Raw genomic sequence first — 21,048 nt, 5'->3', positions numbered from 1 at the left:
AAAGAAAAGGAAGTAAAATGTTAAGTAGTAAGTACTGAAATCTCAGTGTATCCTACAATGCCTGCCAACACATTTGTTTCCTCATAGTTTATTCATTCAGGATATAATCTGTCCAAATAAACAAGGAGCTAACCGAACTGAATAATGAAAACATTGTTTCATTGTACCAGAAATTAGAGGTTATCAATTAGTCAATATTACTAAATAAATGAAATCAACCCTGGGACTGGAAGACAGAAGGATTAACTCTTTCCTACAATGTTCTTTCCTGAAAGAGTGTTAATACTACTAATAGTTCTAGGAGGAGGAACATACATAGCTCTATCCATCTCTCTCATCTCTTTCAATCCCACTGAATGGCATAGGCCCAGGATGGCGAACCTATGGCACGTGTGCCATAGGGGACACACGGAGCCATTTGTCAGGACACATGAGGCGTTGCTGAGTTCAGCCTTTTTTAAAGACATTTTTTGCCCTCCCCAGGCTCCAGAGGCTTTATAGGAGCCTGGGGAAGGCGAAGAGCCTCTTCCCGCCCCCCCCCCCCCGGAGGCCCTCTGGAGGCCCCAGGAGCTTCCCTGAAGCCTCCGGAGCGCAAAATCTGGCCCTATAGGCAAACTGGAAGTTCAGGAACGGACTTCCGGTTTGCTCGTAGGGTCGGTTTAAGCCCTCCAGAGGCTTCCCTGCACGACCCCCTTGCACTCCCCCCCACGTATGGCACGTGAGCCAAAAAAGGTTCACCATCGCTGGCATAGGCCCTTATTAACGCTGATTTATTGAGAAGTTTGTAAATAATTTTATGAAATTGTTTAGGATTCTATGTATAATATATGCACACATGCACACAAATATTTTAAAATAACGAAGAACACAATGATAAACTTTAATACCAAGATTAACGCATACAAATAATGGAATTTAGTATCTTTGTAGTGGTATATCTTGCATTTAAAAAAATTAAAGAAGAGTCCATTCGAATTCATGATCAGAATGTTCACCTGACATTTTTATCCGTTTTCAAATAGCAAAATGTTTTGACACATAAAAAAATAAACAGAATTCGTTACTATCTTTTTACTTTTTTAATTTTAGCATGGCCGATCTGGTAACCTAAAATGATAAACTAGTCAACAGAAACAACTTTTATTCATTTATTTTAGAAAATATGTACTGTATGGTTGTTCATCTCACATGCCATAACTTTGAGCAATCACAGCAACAACAAAAATACATAAAATAAGTAAAAATACAACAATCCAAAACAGAAACAGCCTCTTCCAGCAAAAACACTAACAAGAACCACAGAGTTTCAGATTCACCCTATTCTAGTCCCCTGGGGAAAGAACCAGCTTAAAAAAAAAAACTTGAAGCACTTTATTCACTTCATGCTTCAATTTGTAATTCAAAATGGCTTTTTAGTGACCGTAATTATGTAGCACATTTTACATAGTTACTCAATTTATCGATTTTGGGAGATTCATTCGTTACTGTAATGCTTTCGGTATTCAAAACTATGCATACCACTGTATTTGGGTTCAGCTGTAATTTCTCAAATTATTTGATTTCCATAGCCACCTATCTCAATAAGTGACTCTAGCAGCGTAATTTCTAGATGGTCTTCTAGAGCAACAGTATGAACAACACATTGCAGTAATCCAATCATGAAGTAATGAAGTCCAGGAACTGGCACAAGCAATGCACAAAATGGCTCTGTGCAAAGTGTCCCGCCTGGCCATGACTGTCACCTGCTGAGAACCGGTTCTGTCTGGGAATTGCTACCATGTCAAGAATCAGAACTGACACCATTCTGGATCTGTGCTGGGGGTGGGGGGGGAACCATTTTTTTCTTGCTAACATTGAGCCAGAGCTGGTTTTTGTTATCCAGACCATCACAAACTCTAGACACAGGGTCAGCAATTAAGCAGCAGCCCCCACTGGTTATCATCAACATGCTGATATCACAATGCAATGAATTACCTCCTCCAGTGATTTTTTGTAAATATTGCACTACCTGAATTTTTTTTTAAAGAATTTCAGTAGAACGTTAGCAGAAATGTCCTAATGGTTAGCATTGTAGACAATAGAGCATTGATGGCTAACCTGGTGTGCCAAAACTGTGTGTTTGCATGCTATTGTGCGTGCATGCCCACCCACCTACGCATGTGCAAGCGACCCACCTACTGTGCATGCACGAGCGACCCAAGCGGGGGGGGATTTTCACCCTCCACAGGCTCCAGAGGCTTTCCTGAAGCTTGGGGAGCGCGAAAATGGCCTCCCCATATAATTAAGCAGCCCCCCGCCCTGCTTAATTATCAGCAATCCCTCTGCGGAAGGCCGTTTTCGCCCTCCCTAGGCTTCAGGAAAGCCTCCAGAGGGTGGCTTGGGGAGGGTGAAAAATATGACCAACAGCCAACTGGAAGTTTGGAAATAAACTTCTGGTTGGGCCATTGGGCCTGTTTTTTGCCCTCTCTAGGCTCTGGAGGCTTTCCTGAAGCCTGGGGAGGGAGAAAATGGCCTCCCCCAGCCATCCACAAGACCGAAAACCAGCTGGCTGGCACAGGCATGTATATGAAGGCAAACACCAGCTAGAGATCCGGTGGCTGTGGATAAAGATTTTTGTGCAAATAATAATAATAATAATACTGAACTGTTATGTTTCAATAGAATTGAAGTATGTTGCTTAATTATCAGGAACTTTGGCAAATTACAAATTGTTTAAAACATTAAAACAAGAAAAACACCAAGAAACAAAAAGAAGGATAAAAGATGGCGGGATATCAGAAAGAGTTGGGAGTAAAGGAAAACAGCTTACGTTGCTTAAAATAAGCTTTGGTCCCCCTTGCCAAAAGCATGGAAGAAGAGCCAGGTAAAACATCAGCAGGGTGTGGCCCATACAGAGAATTTTTTTATGTATATGCTCTGTTATGCTTTTCATTAAGTCCTAAAAAATTGAAAATTCCAATGGATTCAGCAATCAAATATCTATAGCAGGCTCTTAGACTTTGTAACACCTTAACAGGGTGTTATAAAAGAATAGCTCATCAGTTTTCTATTTTCATCCATACTTTAGACTACTGTAATAGGAAAGGTATTTCAGGATTTCTAATTCACTAGACAGGAAAATTAATTACACATTGATTCCATTAGTTATTTATTTTTACTGGAAGAAACAATCCAGTTTAAAAAATGACAAAGAAATATCTATTGTGCAGATGATAAATCACATTCCTGAAGTTCCACGCATTTTTTACAGCACAAGTATGGCAAAGTGTTAACTCATTGATTGGGGTTTATGTAGATGCTTATAAAATCAAGGAAGAGATCAAGATTTCAGTTTCCTAACCCAAAATCCAATTTCACACATGTAAAAAATGGTACTTTAAAGCATTTTTAAAAGGTGTTTCAATGCTTGTATTAATTCTTGGGACAGCTGGTTGTTTGCTTTTAAAATTCTAGGCCGGATGTACTTTGGTCTTCTCTAACAAGACAGCTATGTTTTTCAGACAACTTAGCAACTTGCAACTGAGCAAGAAATATCTGCTTCCTCTAGTTTTTGTTGCACACATAGTTGTGTTCAAAAGCTAGAACTCTACAAATTCACCAACAGTAAGTACCCCCTATGAATCTATGCTTCTATGAGTCTACCACATACATATGCACATCTGTCATTATTATTTTCCAAAATACAATTTGGTACATTACGTGTACCAAATATAACTATAAGTATGCATTGTTCAAAAAGAGTAAACACATTACCTAAAGAAAGAGGATATAGATTTGCATTTGTTAGTGTGTAGTTTAAATAGAAATGTGACACTTCTCACTGAAATGTGATCCTATGCTTGTGTGCCTGCCCACTAGGATGTCTAGGAGTTAACTCTTGATGGACAGCTATAGGATCCTGTTTCTCTTTCTTGTGCTTAAGATTAAACTAAATTTGGCCTGAAGTGCTTAAAACAAATGTCTTTTTCTTTAAGATAAGATGTATTCCCACCCTAGAAACAGAATATTCTACAGAATATATTACTTATAAACATAGACACAGAACAATCACTCTATTTCCTTACAAGCAAACATTAAACAATACATAGAAAAAGTTGGGAGTACTAAGAAAAAGACCAAAGTAAGAAAAAGGAATCATAACCTGCTTAGAATCTATAGAGTAGGTTGCATGCAAATCCTTGCAATAAATAAATATAAAGGCAGCTATCACATTAAATAAATCACACAGGCTAATAATTCTGATCTGTTTACTGGGTTTAGAATGTAATGCCCATATGAACTTTCAAAGGACAATTTAAAATGCTTAACAACCATTTAGTAACATTCCAGTACATTTCATAAATTTTAGATATATGTCAAAGAAGAAAATGAATAACGATCACCTAGGAAAAAATAGCAAACAGTATTCAAATAGCTCCCCAGAATTTCCTCCAGCAAAGTTAACGTAAGTTAATCTATAACTTAGAAGAATGAAAGCTATGAAACCAAAAAGGGAAAATATCTGCAGTATAAATTATGTTGGATAAAGTGTACAACCTCATACGATGTAAAAATTTATGTTTGAATTTCAGGATTAAAAGGACAGATCTTCAAAATTGTGTTCCACATTTTTTCTTTCTATTAGGCTTAATGAGAGAAGCCAAAACTTTCTTCTGGCAATACTCATGCTTCTAAGTTCCAGAGATTACTGTATGTAAAAATGTTTTGAACATTTCACCAAGCTTATGAAAATGAAAGAGGGTCAGCACCAATTTGGATGTAGTAAATTAAATTTGATCCACATAGATGATTGGCAATTTTATTCAGCCTATATTTTTATAAACATTACCAGAAAATTTGCATCATTAATATCATAGCAAATACTTAAGTTATATGATGAACAGAAATATAGCTCCTCAGATAAAATAGCCAACACCTCACCTGCAGGTCTCTTTAGCCAGGATAGGAGGAAGTCTAAAGCAGCGGTCACCAACCAGTGATAGTTGATGGCCCACAGAAAAATTATTTGCATTTTTTATCTTGCACTAAATACTATTTATCTTTTTTAAAAAATCATATTAGTAGTCTGCGGGATTTAAAACTCTGAATTTAGTGGTCCTTGAGGTCCGAAAGGTTGGTGACTCCTGGTCTAAAGGATATGTGACTGGTTTAAGTAACATGTTCACATCGTCAATTTAAAAAGTGGACAGTAACTATATCAACCATCGCACCAGAATAGATAGCAATGTTTTTATCAGCAGAGTATGTAAGTAATCAACTAGCACTAGCACTTAGACTTATATACTGCTTCATAGTGTTTTTACAGCCCTCTCTAAGAGGTTTACAGAGTCAACATATGGCCCCCAACAATCTGGGTCCTCATTTTACCCACTTAGGAAGGGTGGAAGGCTGAGTCAATCTTGAGTTTGGTGATATTTGAACTGCCGAACTGCAGCTAGCAGTCAGCTGAAGTAGCCTGCTACTAGCCTGCTAAAGTCTTTGGGAAGGCCTTTTCAGTTACAACTCTACTACCTAAAGCTGAGAAGGGTTTCTTTGTTTTTGTTTCCAACATAGATCAAGTTCTACACGTGTTTAATATGAATCAGCCAGATTTCTCTCTATCATTACTCGAGTCTTCCTAAGCTCTTCAATAAATCTTATGGAAAGTGTTGAAGAACAACTGTTCTTCAACTCTGAGTCATAAATACCAATTTGGGGAAAGAAATCCCTTAGCAACCACTAGGGATAACTTTAAGTAAATAAACTATCTAACTCATATCTATTGAAAGCCCTATCTCCCACAAATGTATTTAACCCATTTTGTATAGTACTTACAATACCAACATTGGAAATGCAAAAACATATTGAATCTGTTTGCTAGGAGACATGTTTTCTTCATCAGTTTTTGATCTCCCACCAATTATGCAAGATTCGAGTATTTTTAAAATAGGAAAAATAATAAAAAATTTGTACCCATGCATAATTTTACAACCTTTATCATGTTCACTCTGTACTTATGTTTTCAAAATAAAACCCCCAAATCCAAGGAATTACAAAGCTGCTACCCCCAAAGCAGGGTGTAGAATGTGAGTGCAAAGAGCTAGAATTTCTGGAATAGAATTTCTGGGGTCTCTCATTTCACATGCTCTGAGCCTCAGAAACCCATATGAAAACCAAATAAATTTAAAATAATAGCGATGATGATGATGATGAGCACAGGGACTTGTAACTGGAAGAATATTATGCTTATAAAACAGTGGTTCTCAACCTTCCCAATGCCACGACCCTTTAATACAGTTCCTCGTGTTGTGGTGACCCTCAAACATAAAATTGGTGTCTTGGTTCCTAAGACCATCGAAAATACGTGTTTTCCAATGGACTTAGGCAACCCCTGTGAAAGGGTTATTCGACCCCCAAAGGGATCCCGACCCACAGGTTGAGAACCACTGTTATGGTGCATATCTAATATTTTATATATGCAGCTTATACCCTTCTTCTACATTTTTCTGCTTTTATCACTTTCCACACTATTAGAGTTTCTAAAATCTCCTCCTTTCTTCAGCTTTGACTTCAGATAAAGGTGAAAGGCTACCACTACCAATTAAAAGCACTATCTGATTATTCTGTGCATCCCTATTACCGTAATCTGTTTCCTGTAAAGAAATATAATAGAAGAATATACATGAAAATCAAGAATAGACTACAGTGATACCTGAAACCCTAGTTAACAAATGGCACAATACACATAAAAACCTGAATTGGAAATATCCTTAGGAACACTGATGTATAGACCATCTGTGGTAGGATTTCCAGATGGCAGATAATTTGTGCTAGGATTTCCAGATGGTTTTGTTTTGTTTTGTTTTATAGTAACTTGAGTCATGGTAGACAATAAGAATGGGAGTACATTTGAGTTAAAATCAGTGATAACGGGGTCTTTTTCAATACTTTCTCAGATCCTATTCAGATGTTGATTTCTGCCTAGATCTTTATCTCACAATAGATACTGAAAAGAGTGAAGGACAATTTTTATGGGAAAATTGCATTGGGAAAAATAATGGGACAGTCCCAGTTCTGTCTATAGGAGATATATGGGAAATATTGCTTCAGCAATCGAGTCTTGATCTCTCATGATCCCAAGAACTATCACACTACTTCTAAAAGCAAAAACCGGAATATCTGAGTCAATTTTTCTCAATCATTTATTTCTACGTCTATTATAGCAACACATGACAAATGGACAAATGTGCATGTGTATATGCTCCATTCCAAGCGTCCCATAGATGCCCAAACACTTTTTGCCCAGATGGAGAAATGACGGAGATTGGAAGCTTTGTCTGCTTGCAAATGGGGCACTTTGAAACGGAGTTAATCACTCCATTTTAAAGCACCCCATTTGCAAACAAAGCTTCCAGTCTCACTCTGAGCAAAAAATGCATGGTGGAGCCAGATGGAGGCACAGCGGGAGGGGGGCGCAGGCTATCCCAACGTGCCACCCACTCCATTTTACCATCTCTCGGCTTCCCTGCAGCTGTGCCAGGGCAGGTGCCCATGGTGGGCATTCAGATCACCTGCCTCCCCCCCATGTCTCTGCCTCTGCCTGCTGCACCATGCAAACATCCCATGAGCCTCCAGTGAGCCAGGCAGCACATCCAGATTGCCTGTTTCCCTCCGCCTCTGCCTCAGTGCTCAGAGTTATCTTTGCTGTACCATGGGGCCTGCAAGCTATGGCTACTGTCAGATACCATCAGCCCCTGCACACTCGTCACCTCTTGCACTGGCCATGCCCATCCCCCCCAGCTTATTTTTGGGGTGGGTCTTATTTTCAAGAAAACATGGTACATATCAGTCAATTAAAGCTGGTCTACAAACAAATGAAGTCAAGGCAGAAACAGCAAAAAATAAAAGTAAGGCAAGGATTAAAAAACAAAACAAGTTATTAAACTGGAAAACTAGCAAACCTAAGTAAGGAAAAAAATGTACGTTTGGTGTTGAAAAAATAATTTGGTTACAAGACAAACCTCACACTGGGAGTAGCATTGTAATTGCTAGTACTTAATTTTATTACACTGAAGAAATATCCCTCCTCTTTTCAACTCAGATTAAAAGAAACTCCCCCTCCCCAAGGAAAGACCACAGAAGATGGCCTTCAGTAACCTTGAACAAAACCATTCAGGTCATTAAAGCTGAAAACAGGCTTAAAGCCAGGTCTGATTAAAGAAGCGTGACCATAATTCTGGTACAATATCTAACCTGCATTAACAGTCTTGACTGCCTTACTAAATCAATGCTTTTTAAACATATCTTCCTATAAAATATCCTTGTTTCTGTCTGAAACTACTAGAATAACCATGAAAGACCAAGTTTCATATCAAAAGGAAAGTTTTTTCTTCCTTTTGTTTAAATCTCATACATCTGATTCTCTGATCCAATAGGCTTTCATTGTAACAACCTCTGGGGATATAATTAAAGTCACTCATGGGTAAACAAAGCAAAATAAAAACAGAGCTATTTACAGATCACATCTGATAGGTCATTCATTTCTATTATCTTTCAAAATACATATCTGGCATAAGCTTTTGATGTATTTGCTCAACACTGCTTAAAGTAAGCTGTACTGAAATCATAAATAGTTTCTGTTAAATAAAATGATTTAGAACTTGAATGCATGCATATTTTTTTTAAAAAAATACCAAATTAAAAGAGACAAAGATCACCCACACATTGTCAAAAGAAAGGGATATCTGGTTTTCAAATTTTTTGGTATCTGTGAGACAATATTTTAAATATTTTGAAATGACCAAAAAAAACCACCAGAACTATCAACTTTCTTCTGTATGCACATATCAAACAAAATAAACAAATGAAAGGAATAATTTAAAGGGGGAAAAAACTTTATCTACCTTTTGGTTTGGATGTCCTTTTTCGGATCTTCATTTTAGGTAAGGATGGCCAAGAATAATGAAAAGGTGCATCGGAATCCGAATCCATTGTTCTTGCTAATCAAACACCCCTTTCAACTATAGTAGCTGTTGTATGGAGCAGCAAGGTAAGCAATAGGAAATGAAAAAGTTGAACCATACAGAAAGAAATTGCTCTCTAAACCCAGGAGAGGCAATAGGATTCTGTTCTCTGCATTAAGGCGCATGGGCTAACATGAAAGCAGACAGAGTCAAGTTAAAATAAGATGTGCACCCAGGAGTGAGGCTGCTGTATCCTAGTCTACAGTCACTGGAAAGGTCATGGTGTGCCAATTAATCATTAACTTGCCTTTTCATTTTCCAAACTTCGGTAAAGAATAATCAGGGTTGTTTGAGAAGGAAAAGAAACTTTGCATTGTCTCAGAATGATATAGAAAACTAGGGCCATTATTTCCTTTATTGTGTTTTACAAAGTTAAAATATTTAATCTTGTATTATTTTAAAGCATGAGCCATCTAAAAGATGAAACTCTGAAGACAATATTCAAACCAATAATTGGTGAGCCTAATCACATACCTGATTTCCTTTGTTTCAGGATTTCCCTCATAATTTAAAACTTTGGCAGACAAGAATACTTTGTCCATTAATTTTTAAAAGGAAGCATGCCCTTCCCACCACAACCACCATCTTATTATGATCCTTTTGGACATAACTTCTAAAAACACTTCTTTTCCTAGTCATTATGTCTGAATTTCATAAGCTATCATAAAGATATTTGTAAGGTTGGCAGGCACCTTTACAGAGCTATCTTGCCATCCTTTTGATGTACAATAGAACTAGTGACTAATTTACAAGTCTTTCATTCTTATACAATCTCCCTGAACAACCCGATGGCGATTAGTATTCAACAAAAACTCATTATCCTTTCTCCCTTATTACACTACATAAACTACAGTTAGTTTTCTTGTTTAAATGTTTCATTTGTAAACATAAAACTCACCTATTTGTGATTACTAGTTTTTAACCAAAATTCACTACAAAACATCTCACATACATTATTTTTGTACTTTACTCAATGGGCAAAGTATGTACAAAATGATCAATTTAAGAAACAGCAGATTCTTTCCTCAGTCATATTTCCAACCAGTGAGATACACAGATCCATTTCAGATAAAATGATTTCCTGGACTTCTTGATAAATTAGATGGTTAGCCAACACACACACTCAGTTACAGATTAATAACAGCCTTGCCAAGAAACAAAAATGCAGATTAAATTCTTCAAAATAATGTGTGTAAAAACAGGGCCAATTAAAATTATTTAAAATTCATGTTTAGAAGAATAGATATGTGCAAAACTATTTTTCCTGTTAGTTCTTTTCATTTTACACATAAAGATTGTATTGAGGTCATGTTGATGTATTAAGTCTAATTCTAAACTTTCTAAAATAAATACCTATTTTAGGTATTTTTCGGAATATAAGACGCACCAAGGTTTTGAAGAGGCAAATTTTTACAAAAGTAGGTAGGTAGATAGAGGGATAGAGAGAGAGAGAAATGCAGTAGGTAAGTAGGGCGAGAGAGAGTAGTTAGTTAGTTAGTTAGTTAGTTAGGTAGGTAGGTAGGTAGGTAGGTAGGTAGGTAGGTAGGTAGGTAGGTAGATAGATAGATAGATAGATAGATAGATAGATAGATAGATAGATAGATAGATAGATAGATAGATAAAGGAAGGGAGGGAGAGAGTGAGAGAGTGAGTGTGTCAGTAGGGAGGGAGGGAGGTAGATGAATAGAGAGAGAGAAATAGAGAGAGATAGATAAATACAGTAGATAGGGAGACAGAGAGTAGGTAGGTTGGTAGGTAGAGGGATAGAGAGAAAGAGAAATACAGTAGGTAGGGAGAGAGAGAGGGTAGGTAGGTAGATGTTTCCGTGTATTTATCAATTTGCTGGAGAAGGAAATCACTGACAATCTTCAGCACCTAAGACTTTGTTTCTGCTGGCATAGCACTTCGTACCCTCACCACCGTCCAGGCCTTCCGCACAGCCCTCAAGAACTGGCTAGCCCATCAGGCCTGGGGATAAGTCTATTTTCGCCCCTCCCGAATGTTGAGTGAATGTTGAGTTTTATTGTTTAATTTATTTTTGTTCACATTTCTTTTTGTACTGTCCTACACTCCCTTTCCTTTTTGATTGTAAGCCGCCCTGAGTCCCCTCAGGGAAAAGGGCGGCCTATAAATGTCCAATAAATACAAATACAAATAGCACTTGATCAATGTAATTCTCATCCATCAGTTAAAGAGCTTTCCAAAAGGAAAAAAAAAGTTTTTGCACTCTGAAAACCTCCCAAAAACGGCCCATTTTTTGCGAAAACTGGCCCTTTTTTTAAAAAAAAGGGCATGAATAGCCTTGGGGGGGGCTTGCAGAATGCTCCTGGGGGGCAGGGGGGAAATGAGCAAAAAACTCCCCAATTTTCATTAAAACAGGCTCGTTTTTTGTCAAAAAAAATTGCATGCATATCCCTATGTAGGCTTATAGAGTGCTGCTGGGGGCTGGGAGGGGGCGGCCTGTTTTTTGCTTATTCCTGCCCTCCCCAGCCCCAGGTGCTCTCTGAAAGCCTCCATAAGGGTATGCATGGCCATTTTGGTGAAGGGGCAGGGCTTTGGGAGGCAAGAAATGCTGTATTCTATGTATAAGATGCACCCAGATTTTCAGCCTCTTTTTTCGAAGAAAAAAGCTGTGTCTTATATTCCACAAAATACGGTACATATGCTTAATAAGTCCTATCTGATTCTGATCCTAAATAACCATAGAAACTAAAAAAAATGTGACAAATATAGAAGCCACACATATAGTTGATGAAGTGTTCCATCCATAATGTCCAGCAACTGTGCTAGAAAAGCATATTATCCATCTACCAAGTCAATATGTAATTATCATAACTAATACATGAATAAGCTGATCATTCCCTTGAGATTGTTGAAATGTATGCTGACACCAATGGGAGTTTCCCTCTCTCTTAGGTTTAATAAGTGTAATGGGAATTTTGTAGGGTTCACAAAAGAATGGCAATCTAGTCCCACCTGGCATTGCTATAGTAACGACTGTGTCCATCTTTGTGCCTGTAACTACAGAGTTCATTAAGCTGGAATTTATGTATTTAGCAAATTATATAAACTCAAACTTAGCAAATTATATAAACTCAACAATGTCTCTTATTTTGCCCAACATAGCTTTAATTCTAATCTAGCAAGTGTCACCACACATTCCTTATTGATTATCACTAATGTCCAATCCTGGTCAATTTAATATATATCTGTAGGCTGCAAGTCTTCAAAATACTTATTATTTATTTATTGAACGTATATGCTGTCCATCTTCCTGATAAGGTGATTGTAATAAATAATGTCTCAAGCATAAGTGTATGAAATAGCATGATAATTTAGGTTTCTGCATGACTCTAGGACTTAAAGCTCTTCATCATTTTAATCATAGCTGTTGATGAACATGACAGAGGTCAGCATACAATATATATTTGCCTGCTTTTCCCAAGTAAATGAAAATAAGTTTAACACTTCTGAAAAGCAAGCAAGGTGATTCTATGATTTGAATTTAAATATGAAATTGCAAATGATAAGACCAGTAAACATAGGGGAGTGGGGAGAGAGAATCAATTTATAGAGCATGAAAACATAATGAGAATATAACTTGTTGTTCAACTTATGAAATGCACAGGTACAGTATAGTACCTTGCTCAATAGTAGTAACTGTGAGAGAGATCTTGGAGTCCTAGTGGACAACCATTTAAATATGAGCCAGCAGTGTGCAGCAGCTATCAAAAAAGCCAACACAGTTCTAGGCTACATAAACAGAGGGATAGAATCAAGATCACATGACGTGTTAATACCGCTGTGTCGGCAGGCCTGGGGTTGATGAGTTTCCTTCCCCTCTCGAATCATGTGGCAGTTGGTTGTTTTAAATGCCCGGTATTTTTTGTTGTAGTTTTTGTGTTTCCCTTCCCTTCCCTGGGTTTGTGCGCTGCCCTGAGTCCCGCTGGGAATAGGGCGGCATATAAATAAAATGAACCTGAACCTGAACCTGAACTTTATAATGCCTTGGTAAGGCCACACTTGGAATATTGCATTCAGTTTTGGTCGCCACGATGTAGAAAAGATGTGGAGACTCTGGAAAGAGTGCAGAGAAGAGCAACAAAGATGATTAGGGGACTGGAGACTAAAACATATGAAGAACTGTTGCAGGAACTGGGTATGTCTAGTTTAATGAAAAGAAGGACTAGAGGAGACATGATATCAGTGTTCCAATATCTCAGGGGTTGCCACAAAGAAGAGGGAGTCAAACTATTCTCCAAGGCACCTGAGGGTAGAACACGAAGCAATGGATGGAAACTAATCAAGGAGAGAAGCAACTTAGAACTGAGGAGAAATTTCCTGACAGTTAGAACAATTAATCAGTGGAACAGCTTGCCTCCAGAAGTTGTGAATGCCCCAACACTGGAAGTCTTTAAGAAGATGTTGGATAGCCATCTGTCTGAAACGGTATAGGGTTTCCTGCCTAGGCAGGAGGTTGGACTAGAAGATCTCCAAGGTCCCTTCCAACTCTGCTTTTGTATTAATGAAATAAAAATGTAATACTCAACTTATAACTGTTCATTTAGTGACTGTTCACTAAATGTTGTAACTGTAAATGTTGCTATTGTAACTGTCACTTCAAAGTTACATCAGCACTGAAAAAGTGACATGACCATTTTTCACACTTATGACGCTGCAGCGTTCCCATGGTCTCATGATCAAAATTTAGATGCTTAACAACTGACTCGTATTTATGACAGTTGCAGGGTCCCAGGGTAATGTGATCACCTTCTGACAAACAAAATAAATGGGGAATCCAGATTCACTTAACAACTGTGTTACTAACTTAATAACTGCAGTGGTTCACTTAACAATTGAGGCAAAAAAAGGCTGTAAAATGGGACAAACCTCACTTAACGGTCTTGCTTAGCAACAGAAATGTTGGACTCAATTTGAAGACTTCCTGTACACTAAAAAGACCATTTATAGCAATAAACAATGTTGAGGTTAAAATGTCATTAACTCAGCACCCACCCCATACCAGCTCCATAAACATCCTGGTCCTAGAGCCTGGGTGAAACTCCTGGTCTTCACTGAAATAAAATAAATGAACAACAAGTATAATCTTTTTGTTTAACTGGATTCCTTTTATATAGTTCAGTACCTGCGTGAAGAAGAAATGGGCTTTACTTTTATGCAAAAAATATTGAAAATTCAAAAGGTTTCTCAAATTTTTAAGCATGACTGTAAATAGGTGGGTAGCTGGCCAATTTCAGTGCCATGTGGAAGCTTCCAAGGCTCCAAAAAAAGGGCTCAAGGGCTGAAGTTGCTTGGACTTACTGCTGCATTTTACAAGGTGATAAAAAAATAACAAAAAACACTCTTTAGTCAACTATAGTATCATACATGTAGATGATGTTACCCGAAAAGAAAGCTTTGTCAGATTATTTTCCAGCCTTTACTAGTGTTTGTCAGCCTCTTTCTATGAAACAAATTCAAGTTTAAGAATCCCCATTTACCTAGTCAGCATTTTTAAACAAGCATTTACACATTCCATTCAGATTATGCAATATTTTCATTAAGCGCACAGTTGCATAAGGGATCTAAGTCACGTTCATAACATTTACCTATTTATTTTTTTCCCATAAGGTAAGAGCTATCTGAATTTTGCTTGCTTTTTGAGAACACTGGCTACTTACTACTGCCTTCTACTGGCATGGTTTTGAAAAGTGTTCAGAAAGCACAGCGAATGCAGATTGAGACACCTAAACTTCTCCCTGATACATGCTCTTATAACCAGGCTGCTGCACTGATATAATTTGTTCCTGGGCACTAGTATTTATAAAGGCTTAATCCAGGATATATGAAATATTTCTTTTCTCCATGGGCTGATCTAACTTTCAAGAAGCCACATAATCCCAAATTTCCAAATCAAACTTGATTTATACCATTTAAAGACAGATTCTTCAGCCACATAAGATTCACTCCAGCCACGGAAGGGAGAGAAAGAGAAGGAGAGAGGGTAGGAAGGGGAAGAGGAAGAGTAGGAGTAGGGATGAGGTAAGGGAATAAGGAAGGGGAAGGAGAGGAAGAAGGAAGGAAGTAGAGAAGAGAAGGAGGAAGAAAAGAAAGGGAAAATAAGGTGGTGTTAAAACAGGCAGATGGGATGGTAAATAAAGCAACTCAAACTGTATATTATAACCTTTTAAATGGAATAACAAATGCATAAGAATGACAAATGTAAAGAAGAAGAATAACTATGTGAATGTATGCCTATAATTGTATGTAAGAGAATAAAAAATAAAAAAAAAAATTTTAAAAAGGATTTACTCCAGCCACATAAAAATCCTCTGCTTGTGATTTTAAGGTCTTGATTTCAATTTGGTTATTTGATACTTTGTTTTGTAATTTTCTTTGGGTATATTTATTAAAGGTAAAAGTGGCATTATTTTTTAATTAAATAAATTAAAAATCTTAGCAAACTTGTAGAATTATTTAAAGGAAATATGGGGTCCCGGGTCTAAGTTTAAGATAGTGGGAAAATTCAAATTTATTTAATTTTTTTTTAAAAAAACAACTGTCTGACATAATATATTGGGGGGATTCTATTTTATTTTCACTATTTCTTATTTTTATTATGGCTAGGAATCTAGTCTCTGGAATAATGTATGCATCATAGCATCATTGACAGGATAAAAAAGGGAACTGCTAAAAACCCTCGAACTGTTGAAACATTGTGCTTCTTGGATGTGCTAGTAAGATTATGGATAAGATTTTGTAATCCAGATTTCAACAACATGGATTGAGAACAAGCAGACATACAAGTTGGATTCAAAAGAGGTAGGAGTGTCCCAGGTCACTTGGTGGATAATGGAAAAAGCAAGAATTTAAAAATGCCCATTTTAAGCCTTATAAAAAGACTTTTACTGCTTATAAAAAAAAGACTATGACCTACAGTTTGCCCTTAAAAACTTCATTTAGATCAGAAGCTGTTGACTGCCCATAAAAAAATGGATTGTACCAGGTCACCTCACCTCTCTGTGGAAGAAGGTGTGCAGTGACCAGGCAGTAACAATCATAACAGCGATCAAATAGTTCAAAATAGGATATAGAATGGGCCATGTTATACACGATTACAAAGAGTTTATTATGGAAAATGTTAGACTAGCAGAAGTAGACATTGGAATTAAAACTGCCAGGAGAAAAATTAACAGCCTTGATGTCTGATGGCTGGAAGCAAAGGAGACTTAAAGGATGCCTTGTTGAAAGTAAAAGACAAGAGTGCAGAGCTGGCCTGCTGCTTAGTGTTTGGGTCTACAAGCAATGCCAACCATGTGCAGAAAAATGTGATGTATGGAGCATGAAGGAGCATCTTTATCTTCATGGTTCAGTGTTCACAGCATTGGAAACTGTAGCTGTGAGCTAAAGAGACATTTGCTTCTTGGGAAAAAGAGCATGACAAGCCTAGTAGGGTGCAGAGAGCAAACACTGCCAACAAAGTTATGTATTGTCAGGACTACAGCTTTCTCAACTGAAATATATGGCTGTGAAAGCTCAAAGGGTGAATGAAGAAAAAAGCTAGCGCCTTGGAATTGTGGCACTGGATAAATGTTGAGAATCCTTTGGACTGAATAACCTGAATTATTTAATACTGGACGAAGTAAAAGCAGGGTGCTCAATGGCAGTGCTAATAATGAATACAAGACATATATTTTGGAGACATAACACGAAGGCAAGAGTCATTAGAAAAATCCTTTGAAATGCTTGGGGGGGGGGAATCAAAGGCAATCAGAAAAGTTGCCAATGAAAGGCTATATAGCTAAACAGTGTCACTGGTAATAGAAACAGGCATTATGGGGAAAAGGAACAGCTACAGACAATTCTAGCAAAATGGTATCTATCAAGACAGAAGAAACAGAACAATTTCAAAACACAGCACATCTCTACCTGGAAGAGAAAGGACCAATTGTTTTGTTTTTAATTCAGGTCAATGGTATTCTACAAACTTTGCAGATCAAAAAGAAGCATGGGAAGATAGGGAAGATTTGTTGAATAACTAAGCAACCAAAACATTCTTCCAACTAGCAACTCTTGCTTCATTTCTCACACCAAGTCAAATGAGAAAAAGAAGCATCCAAGTTGCCTAGAAACTGATCATAGGGAATGGCTATATCATGGGATAGATTGGTCAGTTCAAAGAATTAACCCTCGCCTCTTGAAACATTTGCTGCAATAGAGAAGGTTACAGCTCACAAAAAAAAGAACTTTTGAATATTCAATATGTATGAATTCCTAAATTTTGAAGAGTCGTATCTTGCCTGCAAAGGTTACTTCTAGGAAATACTTGCTATTGTTTAAAATGGCACAAGAGCTTTCTTGTTAAACTAATATCAAGAGTCACTTTTCTAGAAAAGGCAAAAAAAATATCTTACCATTTCTCTGTCTACCAGTAAGCTCAATTTGAACCAAATTCCAAACTCTAGAAATTAATAATTAATCACAATCTCACCAAACTTTAATCTTTCCTCACCAACTATGTTTGAATAACATATCTTATGGTAGCTAAAATTATGCCCACAGGTAGGTTGCACATGAACTGCAGTAAATCACTCATTTGTCTTGAGATTGCCACATTGTCCACTGGAACAAATCCAAAAGAGCTTGGGAAAAAAATCAGAGGTTCCTTCTCCGATTTATACATTTGGACAGAGTGAAGATGGGTGAGGGAATCTCCAGATGGATTTGTGATAAGCTGTGTGATCTTGTCCAAACATGTCTATAATATGGTTTCACTTTTTGACTGTAGCTTAGTTCTTAACTTGCTGTGATGTCTAGTTCAGCAAATTTTGATTAATATTACCACTACAAGGAAGAGCCCACTTCAATGCAATTGTTTCCAATTATGATTTGAAGGGCAAGCAGTAATCCACAAATCAAAGCAAACAGTGCTACCCTGAAAATGCAAGGAAGTCCGAGAAAGAAGAAGCTGTGTTTCCATTAGTTGCAAGATCATCCGAATTCATATTCCTGGAATATGCAAGAATTTATTTTGCACACAGTCTCAAGCAAAATATTTTCATATGCTCACATGACATAACAAACTTTTGAAAGCTCAGCATATTGAAAAAAGAAGCCAAATAAATATTTGCTAAAAGAGATGTTTTAATGTTAAATGGAAGCAAGCATACAGTTATGGAATCCATACTATATAAACTGTATCTACAGTTTTATCTATGTTTTCTCTCCTTTCCTTTTAAAAGGAAGTTAGAAAAGTAGACCTAAAAAACTGCCTTCCTTATCATTTTTCTTGAAATATAGTTCAGACAGTTAAACACTCTTTCTATCACTCTTTCTCATCTAAAACATAATGAAATTTCCTGTATTTGATTATCTATAAATCTTGTCTTATTATATTAGAAATAAAAAATCATATTTTAAAAGACAAAGCCTTTATTGCTTTGAAAACATTAGCATGTCATGACTTGATTCTCAAAGGTCGTAGTGCTCCAGAGTTTGGTAAGTAATAATTCTTTATTTAACAGTCTCTGTTAGTTCCACCTGACATTCAAAGCACGCACTATTTATATTACTGTAGCTCAGGAACTTATGTAACAAATACATAAATCTTATTTAAAATGTTAATATATGTAAAAAGGGAATTGGAATAATAGAAAAGATACAGCATAGATACCAAAGATACATCTATTTTAAGGAAGTATAAACAGATGTTGCAGAAATACTCTGAAGCTATACAGCCTATAGCCCTTTAACTGGTTATGAGGCCACTGGGAATTTTCACTGTCAAAATCACTTTAATACAAAAGGTTTTGTATCAGAAGCCTAACCATGCTTGCTTTTCATCATGATTAATTAAAATAAACCACATTCTAAAACTATGATTTGGGAGTTCTCTTGTTTCAAGTAACCTTTCTTAAGACCAAGCATAATTAATCTGAATGCAAAGGTAATGTTGAACCATGGCTAATAAAAATGGAAGCTAAATGTTGAAACGCAAACTCTGACCTATGGCTTAAAGTAGTAAGAAAAGGACATTCTGTAGTTTATTACCATAATGATAAACTATAGTTCTTTCATTTGGAAATTGATATAATATAGCATTGGATTATCTAATTTTATTGGGCATTTATTTCTTGAAATACATTTTTCAATACTCACAAAATCCCATTAATAAGATTGAGATGTAGAATTTAATTTAATTTTTCTAGCTTGGCTTATATCCAAAAACTGGCTCATTCAAAATCATACAAGTATGTTGGACTTCAATTCCCATCCTCCTCCTTTGTTATGATGGGATTGTAGACCAATATATCTGGAAGATACCTGATTGGAGAAGGCACCCTAAAGGATAGCATGCAAATGTTTATTCCAAATCCCTTTTCTATTGTCATACCTCCTTTCTGGGGAGAGGGGGGATTAACTAAAATCCTTTATAATCCTACTAAGAAACTGACTTTAAAGAATGGGGATATTGAAAGCAAAGTTTGCAGACTCCAGTATAACCCAAGTGGTTTTCACAATACAGCAGATCACTCTGTTCAATGGCTGAAAGTGATGAGCAATTAAATGGGAATTACTGAAGAATTTAAAACCTACCTAAAAAGCAGACTCCTTAAAATCTTTTGCTACCCTGGTCACACTGAGAGTGATGCCAACAATCTGGCTTCTGTGCTTTTTATCTCTTGAAGAGCAAGCTGTGGCCGATAGAATGTCTCACCTCCTCAGAAATATAAGCCAAGGAACTCAGCAAAATAAAAACATTGGCTGCCAAATCACATGAACATTTAAAGTGTTTTATCCAGACTCTTATTGTTTAAAATTGCAGCCCTTTATCATTCCATATCTTTTTCTATTAGAATACCGGGCATTATAAATCTTGAGTTTTAGAAATGGAATTTATTTCTATTAGAAGATAGCTATACAATGTTATAAAAGAACATAAATATTCAGGGTTTAGGAATATTTCAAAATAGGAATAAGCATTTAGCTTTTTAAAGTATTGCTGCTATTTTAATGTGAAGTGTATTAACAATAATATCATCCCAACACCGGCAGAGCGGCAAGAGGTAAGATTTCTTTTCTTTTGTGAGCTTTTTCTCATTGTTTGCAGGGAAACATAAGCTCACAAAAGAAACACCAGGGAGATGATGGCATGCGTACCAGTATCTTCAAATTTAATATGAATAGATAGGATAATATGATCTAGAATAGAACCTTATTCCTTTATACAGAGTCTGATCGATTTAACCCAAGACTACCTACATTGGCTAGCAGATGCTCCAAGGAGTAGCGCCCTAACTAGAAATGACAGAGATAATATCTGAACCTTTTTGATGCAAAGCAATGATTTACATTTAGCAAAACTATTTAGCTATAGCTCTTCCCTTCCTCACAAAAATATGGATAATCATTCTATAAAGAGACAACTGAAGCTAGAAGCAAGGTTTTTTAACAGAGAGGCTAAGGAGAAATAGAAGCATTTGGCTACAGTTTGGAATTTAATTTACTTTCTTAACAGTGCTTTTTAACCAGCTAACATGAAGATAAAACCCAACACAGCCTAGGAAACTGACACAATGCAATAACCTAAGCTATTGCAGTGACAGAGAAGCTCACTTTTGTCCATTTTATTTGTCTCATCAGGCCCTTACTTTATTTGGGTCATCTCCACTGTGTGTGTCTTGCTTAATTAATAACGTTCAGAGTTTGTTCTTCTTTCTTATTTATTTTCACATCACATGTAAAAAGCATTGCAATACTCAATTCTGCATCTAATATCAACTTTCAGGTACTCCATCTCTTGGAATTCTACATCAACACAGAAAGTAATAAAAAGGTAAAGGTTTCCCTCGCATGTATGTTCTAGTCGTTCCTGACTCTAGGGGTCAGTGCTCATCTCTGTTTCAAAGCTGAAGAGCCAGCGCTGTCCAAAGACGCCTTCGTTGTCATGTGGCCTGCATGACTAAACACCCAAGGTGCAGGGAACACTGTTATCTTCTCACCAAAGGTGGTCCCTATTTTTCTACTTGCATTATTACATGATTTC

At 36.8% G+C, this 21,048-nt stretch overlaps 1 protein-coding gene across 2 annotated transcripts in view; it reads right to left on the bottom strand.

Moving 5' to 3' along the window:
* Positions 1-21,048, bottom strand: part of ARHGEF28 (Rho guanine nucleotide exchange factor 28) — a 145,524-nt gene that overhangs the window by 52,902 nt on the left and 71,574 nt on the right. The window contains exon 1 of one of the 2 annotated variants that reach the window (XM_032212612.1): positions 8,883-9,194. The exons of the other annotated variant lie outside the window; for it this stretch is intronic. Coding sequence (XP_032068503.1) covers positions 8,883-8,970 — 88 coding nt within the window. The 5' untranslated portion in view covers positions 8,971-9,194. Of the gene's footprint in view, positions 1-8,882; positions 9,195-21,048 lie in introns of those variants that run through there. 2 annotated transcript variants of the gene reach the window in all.

Source organism: Thamnophis elegans, chromosome 3 (genome assembly GCF_009769535.1).
Source record: "Thamnophis elegans isolate rThaEle1 chromosome 3, rThaEle1.pri, whole genome shotgun sequence".
NCBI lineage: Eukaryota > Metazoa > Chordata > Lepidosauria > Squamata > Colubridae > Thamnophis > Thamnophis elegans.
Note: the sequence above shows the minus strand (reverse complement) of the source record. Positions and strands in the feature narration are given on the sequence as shown.